Raw genomic sequence first — 10708 nt, forward strand, 5'->3', positions numbered from 1 at the left:
GGGTATCCCAGCTGACAATATTAGAGTAAGTGAATCTAGATAATGGAAAAATACCGAGGGGATGTTTAACACCGTTCATAGTAGAGCTCTCCATGACAAATGTAAATGAAAGAATTGACAAACAAAAATGGCTAATCATCATAATTTCAACCATAAAATGTTAACAGCTAGACCAGGTCCCTTTATTTATGGATGCAATGCCTTTAAAACAGTTTTGTTTGTGTAGCCATATCAACAAAACAAACAACTCTAAGAAAAAAAACAAAGTTTTCTATGAAGTTCCTTTTCTCTGAACAGATCTGGGTTTTTGTTCCTGGTATCATCACACCTGTTTGGCACGAGAAAAATGCAGGAACAAAGAGCCCTGTTAATCACACTGTTCACTAAGTAACTGAACATCAAATCTAAGCGTATTTTTGTGTTACATTGAACTGTGGGCTCACGTGTGTAATGGGTGTTCAGCATGGGATAGGTTGAGGTGTGGCTTTACATATAAAGAGTGGCAGGTGACAGGCGAGTCAGTGGATCAACTTTCCGGTGAACAGTAAGTTTAACACTGAATCTCTGCTCGTGATAATAAGTATATATGTAATTTGTAATTTTTTTATGTTTGAATATATTGTGTTTTATTTTCTGAACAGATTTTGGTGAACTCAAGGATCTGAATTTTGCAGTTTTGAAATGTTTGGTAAATACACAGCGCTCATCATGTGTGCTTTGCAGATTTGATTTTTCTTTTAGAATTTATATCCTAAAGATTTAATTTATGACTAATTCCAGGGCACGGACATCATGGACATGGCCACCATGGTCACCACGGCCACCACGGCCACCACGGCCACCATGGTCACCACGGACATGGTAGTGGCTTTCTTAGTGGACTTCTCAACCTCGGCCTCAGGCATCCCGGAGTTGGTGGTCACCATGGGGGATATAGTGGTGGCTATATGGGATATGGTAATGGCTATGGGGGATATTGTAATGGCTATGGGGGATATGGTAATGGATATGGGCACCACGGGCTCCATGGACACCATGGACACTATGGGCACCATGGACACCATGGACACCATCATCCTGGATGTTAAGAAGCGTAGGTGCAGACACAGGGGAGGACACGGGCACCTGTTCAGCCACAAGAAGGGGAGGGAATATCATGGGTAAGTCTGAATACTGCAGCAGTAAATATTTTATCCACAACAGGAAGTAGATGTTATTCAGCTGCAAGTGAAGCGTGACATGTTTGTGTAATACATCCTGAAAAAGATCACTGAAATTCTCTGTTATTTATAATATATGTTTGAAAGGTTATCACCATATATAGTGGGGCAAAAAAGTATTTAGTCAGCCACCGATTGTGCAAGTTCCCCCACTTAAAATGATGACAGAGGTCAGTAATTTGCACCAGAGGTACACTTCAACTGTGAGAGACAGAATGTGAAAAAAAAATCCATGAATCCACATGGTAGGATTTGTAAATAATTTATTCGTAAATCAGGGTGGAAAATAAGTATTTGGTCACCTCAAACAAGGAAAATCTCTGGCTCTCACAGACCTGTAACGTCTTCTGTAAGAAGCTTTTCTGTCCCCCACTCGTTACCTGTATGAATGGCACCTGTTTGAACTCATCATCTGTATAAAAGACACCTGTCCACAGCCTCAAACAGTCAGACTCCAAACGCCGCCATGGCCAAGACCAAAGAGCTTTCGAAGGACACCAGGAAAAGTATTGTAGACCTGCACCAGACTGGGAAGAGTGAATCTACAATAGGCAAGCAGCTTGGTGTGAAAAAATCAACTGTGGGAGCAATCATCAGAAAATGGAAGACATACAAGACCACTGATAATCTCCCTCGATCTGGGGCTCCACGCAAGATCTCATCCCGTGGGGTCAAAATGATCATGAGAACGGTGAGCAAAGATCCCAGAACCATGGGGGTGGAAACATCATGCTATGGGGCTGTTTTTCTGCCAAGGGGACAGGACGACTGATCTGTGTTAAGGACAGAATGAATGGGGCCATGTATCGTGAGATTTTGAGCCAAAACCTCCTTCCATCAGTGAGAACTTTGAAGATGAAACGAGGCCGGGTCTTCCAACATGACAATGATCCAAAACACACCGCCCGGGCAACAAAGGAGTGGCTCCGTAAGAAGCATTTGAAAGTCCTGGAGTGGCCTAGCCAGTCTCCAGACCTCAACCCCATAGAAAATCTGTGGCGGGAGTTGAAAGTCCGTGTTGCTCGGCGACAGCCCCAAAACATCACTGCTCTCGAGAAGATCTGCATGGAGGAATGGGCCAAAATACCAGCTACTGTGTGTGCAAACCTGGTAAAGACCTATAGTAAACGTTTGACCTCTGTTATTGCCAACAAAGGTTATGTTACAAAGTATTGAGTTGTATTTTTGTTATTGACCAAATACTTATTTTCCACCCTGATTTACGAATAAATTCTTTACAAATCCTACCATGTGGATTCATGGATTTTTTTTTTTTTTTTTTTTCACATTCTGTCTCTCACAGTTGAAGTGTACCTCTGGTGCAAATTACTGACCTCTGTCATCATTTTAGGTGGGGGAACTTGCACAATCGGTGGCTGACTAAATACTTTTTTGCCGCACTGTAGCAGGTCAGCAAATATACACTTTAAGCCAATTTTAAGGATATTTTGAGGTCATAAGTGAAAAATAAACCCCTCATCCTAACCACTGAGTCAAGAGTTTAGAATTTAGAATCAGCATGAGGAATTCACCAAATATTATCTGTCTCTTCTCCAGGACTCCAGCAGCTCCTGCAGCAGTGACTCTGACTAGATGAAGATGTCTGGAGGAACCTGCAAGGACACATTACTATCTTAGCCTTTCCTGTCTCATTTCTTTTAATGTTTACTTAAAAATAACTTTAACAGATGTAAAAATACATTAAACTTAAAGAATATGTAAAACAGAATGCTCATTCACATATGAATAAAAACTGGATATCTGGGTTTGTGGAGTATCATTTTGAGCCTTGAGCTTTCCTATGTTTGTTTTTGAATTAGAACATGACAAGAGTGGCTCAACTCTACCTGAGAAACTGGGGAAACTGCATTCTCACGGGGTAGCAACCTGTCAGTCACAAGGCAGCTCTGCCTTAACGCAAAGCCTGCTTCAGTGTCTCTTTGCTCTGGAACATGATTTTCAAAAATAACATGTTGTAGAACTAAAACCATCTGGAAATTGTTCACCGAGTTCATAAATCAGAAGCAAGTATATCTGTGAAATTATGCAATTAAATTCTTTTGCACCTCGCTGCCCCCTGCTGGTCATCAAAGAGAATGCAGTTTTTTTAGTGTTGGGAAAACAAAATCTAGAGTCTACATTCATCTTTTTGTACACACACTTTGTGTAAACCTATAATCAGCTTCCGCTATATGGTTATCTTGTGTTGAAAAAATAAATATGAAAACTGATTATTCTTTTCTGGTCTGTTCAGTTTTTTTGTCTGATGTCCTTTTACAGAGCCAGGACTATTTTGGACATCTCCGTTTGGTACCAGTTAGCTCACCTGCTAAATAATGCCAAACAAAGAGAGCATATAACCCCAATTTTTTTTTAGCTTTCTGTCTCCTACAGGATCCAATTTAAACTTTTAGTTTTTGTTCTTAAGTCACTTAACACCCAAGCCCCTTCTTACCTGCCTGAGGTCCTTTCTGTTTATGCTCCAGGAAAAACCATGAGGTCTAGCTCAAAATTAATGCTATCCATCCCACGGACTAATCTCAAATCTCGTGGCGATAGAGCCTTCTCTGTGGCAGGTCCCAGACTTTGGAATAGTCTTCCTCTAAATATTAGACTTGAACAAACACTTGATTAATTTAAATCACTGCTAAAGACATATTTTTATGTCCTGGCTTTTAACACACAGCTTTATGCAGCATCGTCTGTCTGGAAAAGTGCTATATAAATACATTTGACCTTGACCTTGATCAAAAAAATGACAGTTTGAGGCACTTTCACATCAGCAGACCAGCAAATTGTCTCTATGTTTTGAATATAGTCTATGGAACAAGATCGGACATTCCAATTGTAACACAGCACAAACACAAAGGCTGTGATTTGATGATGATGATTCCCTAATTTCCCTCAGGATTAATAAAGTATTCTGATTCTGATGATTTATTAGTAGCTGCACCAGACACAGATCCTATGAAATCCATCATTGTGTTTGCTGGGATTAATTTAACAAATGATGGCATGACATCTTGTGGTGGGAGTTCAGGCTTGCCCCTGATGATGTAAGATGGATTTCATAATAGAGGTGTGGCTTTATAAAACGGCAGGGTCAGCTGAACGCTGTGTCTGTTGATCTGCAGTGCAACACACAGTAAGTCCATTCGTGGATATGTAGGAATAATTACCATGAAATATGTGTTTATGCATCTGGTACTATTTCTAGTTTTATGGACAAAAGTCTGTTTACGAGTGTGAACTTTCCTTCTGATGAGTAGTTTATAGTAATTATACTGTGCTGTGGCTTTCTTATATATTCATTTCATTTGTTCATACATCGTATGATTCTATATTTTAACCAGTTTAAAAACATTTAACTAAACTTTTGTCTTTTTCAAGGTGGATTTTTCTTTTTATCCGTCTTCTCTGAGTTATCATTACAATTAAACTTTTCCCTTACATTAACAGGTAACGGGTGACACCACGTTTTTTGAGTTTCTGGTTTTAGATCAGATCATTTGACATGTTCAGGCATAACAAAGGTAAAGAAATCACTTTTATTTCCTGATTCCTCAGTTGTTTTTGTAAATATTTATTCATTGAATTTTAAGGAGCAAAATTTTATTTTTAAAAGGAGGATGTCAACCTCATCCAGTGCCAGGAGGATGTCCACCAGGCCCTGCCCCACCACCTTCATGTCCACCTCAGCCTGGTCCATTTGGATGCTGTCCAGTGACCTCACCTTGTGGAGAATCTGGAGGTCATGGCCACGTGGTAGGACCCGGCTGCGGATCTACTCATGGACATGGTGATGGGCATGGTCATGGCCACGGTCATGGACACCACGGTCATGGACACCACGGTCATGACCATGGACATCATGGTCATGACCATGGACATCATGGTCACGGGCATGGCCATGGACATCATGGTCACGGGCATGGCCATGGACATCATGGTCACCACCACAAGCATAAACATGGCCACAAGCATGGTCATTGCCACAAGAAAGGAAAAAAGTGTCATGGGGTAAGATATGATTATTTATGCAACAATGTACATTTTGCTATGCTATTAGATCTGCTTTATATTTTCTTTAGTTTCTGTAATAAAAAATACTCAACAATATTAGAGGGAGAACCAAAAGACAGTCCAAAGATCACCTATGAGCAGCACTTGATGAGAGTAAGTTTTGTTCTAAGGGGAAGAGACCTCGGGCAGAGTCCCTGTAGCTGCATGTGCCTTCATTTATAATACCAGTGTCAAACCTATGAGTAACTTAATAGGTTTGCTCAAATTCATGATCACACACAGATTTTGACACAAATCTGCGGCTTCCCGGAGCTCCACACAACCTAAGACTTATTGTTTTGGTTTTCATGACTAGTGCTTTAGAGTAAAGGTTATTAAAGCCAGTGTCCCAGCTGTGAACATTTGGGAAGGGAAAGGCTACGAACAGGGTAGAATTCAGGAGTGCAGCACTGCACTACTGAATAGCAGTTCAAACAGAGGTGAGGTATGATGACACTAGCAAGTTTGCGCAATCCTTCCTGAAAACCGATTTTCAGTGAAGCATTTTATCCAAGTGTAACTCACCAAGTATCGACTTTCAACACTGATGTTTTTATAACTTGCTCAGTCTTGTCTGAATTTGTCACAGTTGGTCACACTGAGCCAACAACCTTGATGATCTGATGCCATCACTTTTACAGTAACTCAGAATGGAGGATATAAAACTGAGATTAAATCAGTGTGCTAGATACTTTCAGAGTATTTAAAATATCTTGTGTTTATCCCTCCTGCAGTCCTCCAGCAGCTCCTGCAGCAGTGACTCTGACTAGAAGACTTCTCCATGAAACACATTCCACCTGGAAATCTTCGTGACACATTACAAAAATCATTTTTATGATGTAAAAATCTTGTGTTTACTCAAATATAAACCTGTTTTTGGCCCAAGAAATGCAAACACACTTTTAGATCATGTAAAACACACAGTGAGCCTATAATGGTGACTTTGTATCTATCTCTGTGGTAATAAATTTGAATTTGAGAACAAAGATGTATTTATTTTCTTTATGGCCTCTTTCTCACTTTTATGTGTGTCCTGTTATAGTGGTGGGTACTCATATTAAACATGATCCCTGTGCAGCCCCTGCTGGCCTAGTGGTGCATGAGTCTTTGTGTGCTGCATAGGCTTAACTACTGTTTATCTATACTTGAGAAGGTGCAACTAAAATCAGTGTGCAGCTGTGTTAGGAGGACCACTCCTAGATTAGCTTAGGTTATTAGGCTATTTGATTAAGATCTGCTGACTGTGGATGCCATTGAAGCACAGAGAACTCATTGTCATGCTTAAGAAACCAGTTTGAGAGTATAGGGGTTTTGTCATGTGGTGTGTTAACATGGTGGAAGAAGGTGGGCACTCTGTGGTCATAAAGGGATGGCATCAAAGCTCCGGCAGGTTGTGGTGTTTAAATGATGCTCAGCTGGTAGTAGAGCCTCTGGCTCTTTTACAGCAGTCAACGTGCTGACGTGAAGCAGACTTTAAATAAATGTAACAAGCAGAGGGTTGTTCCTAACAGTATCTGAGTTAAATTATGATCATTCAAGTGTTTTTTGTATTATACTAAATCAATCTTAAAAACAGTCAGTCCCCACATTTGTGCCACTTTATATTTGACCTCAGCTGTTCTGCTTCCTCTCTGTGCCTTATCTTTATTTACTCAGGGCAGGTTGGACCTTTGTTCAGTGCTGTTTTTCTCCTAACTGTTACACACCCTGCAGCTCCCAGTACAGTCACTTTAATTCAGTTTTTTATCACAGTTTATGGTTTCTTTTGTGCCATTTAATCTGTGTACTGCATCCTGTGGATGGAAACTTTGTGTCTTAATTCCAATGGGTGGTGCATTTTTTATATCTGATTACAACAAAAAGTGTGCTCAGTGCACAAGTGAGATTAATTTCGCCTTAAGCCTGGAAATATTAATTTCTGTGAGAAAAGAATCATCTTACGTATGAGTTTAGATTTCAGGGAAATGCAGCAGACATGTCTCTCCCAATATTACATGTATTTGTACTTTCTACCCCCAAATGACACGATGAAAGAAGTCAAGGACTACTTCTGAATTGCAACGTGGTGCTTTATTTTCATGATTAAGAAATTTCCATCACAAACCAGTGCAGAATTCAGCAGAAATGTAACGTGTCTCCTTCAATAATAATATGAAACCTGCACCGATGCGCCTGTGTGTTGACTGTGCATAACGTCTGTGCAGATGCTCAGCTTTATAAGCATCAACAGGTGACACCAAGTATTCAAAAGTTTTGCAGGACTGCAAACGATTAAAAAAAAAACTCTAACCACAGGGCAAAATAGATCATGTGGGTCTGTGGGTGTGCACTCTTATAAAATCTAGTTTGCTGACTGTATATTAATGATTGTACACACACACCCATGTAGGTCATAAAACAGAAAATAGTCTGATAGGAGTTCAGACTCAGCCCCTGCTTCAGGTTCAGCTGCACATAAAAAGCAGCAGCAGGTGACGTCTGCATCTGCAGATCTGGTCTCAGCACTCGGTATGTTCACCTGTGATGCACCTGTGATACACCTGTGATACTCTTGTCTTTGTGTTCATTAAAGATTTTAATTTAAAATCTGTGTTTTTATTCTTCAGGACCTGCAGTTTCTCCTGGTAACGCAGCAAAATGTACGGACACAACCAAGGTAAACACGACTCTTTTAGATCGCCCCCTCAATCATCACCTTGAACTTACAGCTGATTCCTCATTTCTCCTTTTTTTTAGGCCCACCTGGTTACCCGAACTATCCTCCGCAGGGGGGTTGCCCTCCGCAGGGGGGTTACCCTCCACAGGGGGGTTACCCTCCACAGGGTTATCCTCCAGGGACTGTCCCACCAACCTGTCCTCCTCAGCACCATGGGCCACATGGAGGACACGGACATGGGCACGGACCTGGTTCTGGTTGTTGTCAAGGCCAAGGATCCTGCCAAGGGCACGGGCACGGACATGGGCATGGACACGGACATGGACATGGACATGGACACAAGGACAAGAAAAAGGACAAGAAAAAGGACAAACATAAGCACAAGCACGGTCACAAGCATGGCCACTGTCACAAGAAAGGAAAGGACAGCCACGGGGTAAGACTGATTGCACCGAACCACAAATTCAAAGTGTGACATATAACATAAGAAATTTGTACAACACAACCAAATTGTGGACTTGCAACTCACAGGAAAACACAGAAATGTATTTTTCATAGTGCTTTTGCAAAACTTGCAATACCTGCATGACAGCCTTTTTTAAATGCTAGATAAACTTTGACAAACTGAGCTTCTCGTGAGTTTTGATGAATAACACGACTCATGTTCTCTGTTGTAGTCTTCCAGCAGCTCCTGCAGCAGCGACTCCGACTAGATGGAAAAAACCCGGAAACCTTCATGCTCCTGTCTCATCATTTTGAGCTTTGACACAGTTTTGCTTAAAAAAAAAAATCAGTCCAGCTTTTGTCAGAAAATAATAATAATCTAAACTTTGATAGATACCAAATGAATCATCTGTCAAGTTACTTTAGATCATTGTGAGCTTTAACAAGCATTATTTTTATCCAGTGTTTGTCAGCAAAGAAATAAAAGTGATTTCAGTGCATGGTCAGTTTTTTTTTAAAAATTAATCTCACCCTGTCTTGTTTTTATACAATATCCCGTATCCCTTTGTTTTTTTTTATTGGTTTTGTTTGACCATATAACCAAACTTTATTTACCCAGGTGACTGAACTGATTTGATCAGCCACACCTTGCTCACAGCGGTGTTCCACACCCTGAAACTTCCACTGTTGTGATTCTTATCTCATGATAGCTAGCCGTTTACATGGAAAAGTTCAGACCTGCTGCCTCTTGTTTTTGCATGTAGAAATGTTACTGAAAGGTGCACACTCACTCTGTGGTGAAGATAAATTCATTCTTTATTTAAGCAGAAAAACTGCTTAATGTAAATATAATTTGAAGTTTAACACAAAAAATATTAGCAGAAAAAAAACTAAATTGATTCCACTTCAATGTGCTTATTTTTTTTCTTGTTGCAAAGATAACTGTGTGTACAGTACACCTAGGGGTACTTTGATATTTAAATCATATTTTTAAAGTTGTTCATATAGTTGGTTTGCAACAATATGTCTTTAAAGGAGCCTCAGTAGATAAAACTCAAGCCAATACTAGGAATACTTTATCTCTATCCTCAAAGTTCAATATGTTTCCCACGACAGCGTTGCTCTGAGTGCTCACAGGTTAATAATTAAGGATTTATTATGTCTGGAAAATATACTCAGACTTGTGGGTTTTACTGTGCTTTCTTATGAATAAGGGGCTGACCAATTTTAGCTTTTGTTTATTTTATTTTATTAAATTCACTTGTGTATTGTTGATGGGTTATAATGCGGAAATGTTGGTTTAAACAAACAAATAATGAGTATTTATTTGGTGTTAAGCAAAAAAATCTATGAAGCAGGAATGCAAAGACTCAAAACAGGGAAACCAACAGTGATCTGGTGAAGAGCAACAGGTAGGCCAGACTACATGGACACAGGGAGTGAAATACACAGTAAACAACTGATAACAACAGGAGGGAGGAGGGAAAAGGAATCTAGATGCCAAAAAACACCAAATGTTTGGCATAAAACAGCAAATAACCAAACAGCAACTGACACTAAAGAGTTAGAGACAGGAAAGCTCAACATAACTAGAGTGGTAATAAAATCAAAACCAGAGCCAGAAACAAAACCCTGGAACTACAACACATGATATCAGACATGAAAAAATTCACTTAGCTTGTTTAAAGCACACAAAAGCAGACAAAGAGGCAGATTATTGGGTTCCAGCAAAGGAGAGGCAGGTATTACTCACAAAAAATACTTACTTACTTGTGCAAACCCAGCACTTTTGGACAAAGTGACTTTATTAATAAAGAGACCTCATTGATGCGTACGGAAGCGTAGTACGGAAGCGTAGAGCTGCCACCCAGGCAAAAGAAAAATACAAGTGTATCACGTTATAACGTGAAAGGTTTATTGTTCTAACAAGACACTTTTCCTGTTTGTACAATATACTTTTCATGTTTGAACAACATAATATCACGTTATTACAATATACATAATTATCACGTTCGTACAATATATTGTAAACATGAAAAGTATATTGTACAAACAGGAAAAGTGTCTTGTTAGAACAATAAACCTTTCACGTTATAACGTGATACACTTGTATTTTTCTTTTGCCTGGGTGGCAGCTCTACGCTTCCGTACATTCCAGCTGTGGAGAGACTAGCACATCTGTATTTCTTTACTAAAATGTTCTCTGCGTTTTGTTTTTTATGCCACGTGTTTCTCTTAATCTGGGCCTTTGAGTCTGTAATAAATATGTGTGTCGTCTTCACTCGCCAGCAGGTGGCGGTGTGGCACAAATACACCGCGGAGAGAC

The 10708-nt window shown here is 39.9% G+C and overlaps 3 protein-coding genes across 3 annotated transcripts; all 3 read left to right on the forward strand.

Annotated features, from left to right (window-relative positions):
- The first annotated feature begins 487 nt into the window (after window positions 1-487).
- LOC143413075 (uncharacterized) lies at window positions 488-3451 on the forward strand. Its single transcript, XM_076875257.1, has 4 exons — window positions 488-544; window positions 642-688; window positions 781-1160; window positions 2778-3451. Exons 3-4 carry the CDS (start codon window positions 793-795, stop codon window positions 2815-2817), a joined length of 408 nt encoding a protein of 135 aa, XP_076731372.1. The 5' UTR covers window positions 488-544; window positions 642-688; window positions 781-792; the 3' UTR covers window positions 2818-3451.
- An 864-nt stretch (window positions 3452-4315) lies between these two features.
- Window positions 4316-6268, forward strand: LOC106674664 (uncharacterized). The gene is made up of 4 exons (XM_014407635.4): window positions 4316-4365; window positions 4680-4753; window positions 4846-5240; window positions 6017-6268. Exons 3-4 carry the CDS (start codon window positions 5011-5013, stop codon window positions 6093-6095), a joined length of 309 nt encoding a protein of 102 aa, XP_014263121.3. The 5' UTR covers window positions 4316-4365; window positions 4680-4753; window positions 4846-5010; the 3' UTR covers window positions 6096-6268.
- A 1426-nt stretch (window positions 6269-7694) lies between these two features.
- Window positions 7695-8880, forward strand: LOC143412936 (uncharacterized). The gene is made up of 4 exons (XM_076874858.1): window positions 7695-7790; window positions 7889-7938; window positions 8019-8374; window positions 8616-8880. Exons 3-4 carry the CDS (start codon window positions 8151-8153, stop codon window positions 8695-8697), a joined length of 306 nt encoding a protein of 101 aa, XP_076730973.1. The 5' UTR covers window positions 7695-7790; window positions 7889-7938; window positions 8019-8150; the 3' UTR covers window positions 8698-8880.
- The last annotated feature ends 1828 nt before the right edge of the window (window positions 8881-10708 follow it).

The sequence above is a fragment of the Maylandia zebra genome, linkage group LG16 (genome assembly GCF_041146795.1).
Source record: "Maylandia zebra isolate NMK-2024a linkage group LG16, Mzebra_GT3a, whole genome shotgun sequence".
Taxonomy (NCBI): domain Eukaryota; kingdom Metazoa; phylum Chordata; class Actinopteri; order Cichliformes; family Cichlidae; genus Maylandia; species Maylandia zebra.

Bases quoted from the DNA above. Each gene is read 5' to 3' on its own strand.
- LOC106674664 (XM_014407635.4), top strand. From the start codon at position 5,011: ATGGACATGGTGATGGGCATGGTCATGGCCACGGTCATGGACACCACG. The intron at 5,241-6,016 runs GTAAGATATGAT...TCCCTCCTGCAG, and splicing joins AAGGAAAAAAGTGTCATGGG to TCCTCCAGCAGCTCCTGCAG.
- LOC143413075 (XM_076875257.1), top strand. From the start codon at position 793: ATGGACATGGCCACCATGGTCACCACGGCCACCACGGCCACCACGGCC. The intron at 1,161-2,777 runs GTAAGTCTGAAT...TCTCTTCTCCAG, and splicing joins AAGGGGAGGGAATATCATGG to GACTCCAGCAGCTCCTGCAG.
- LOC143412936 (XM_076874858.1), top strand. From the start codon at position 8,151: ATGGGCCACATGGAGGACACGGACATGGGCACGGACCTGGTTCTGGTT. The intron at 8,375-8,615 runs GTAAGACTGATT...TCTCTGTTGTAG, and splicing joins AAGGAAAGGACAGCCACGGG to TCTTCCAGCAGCTCCTGCAG.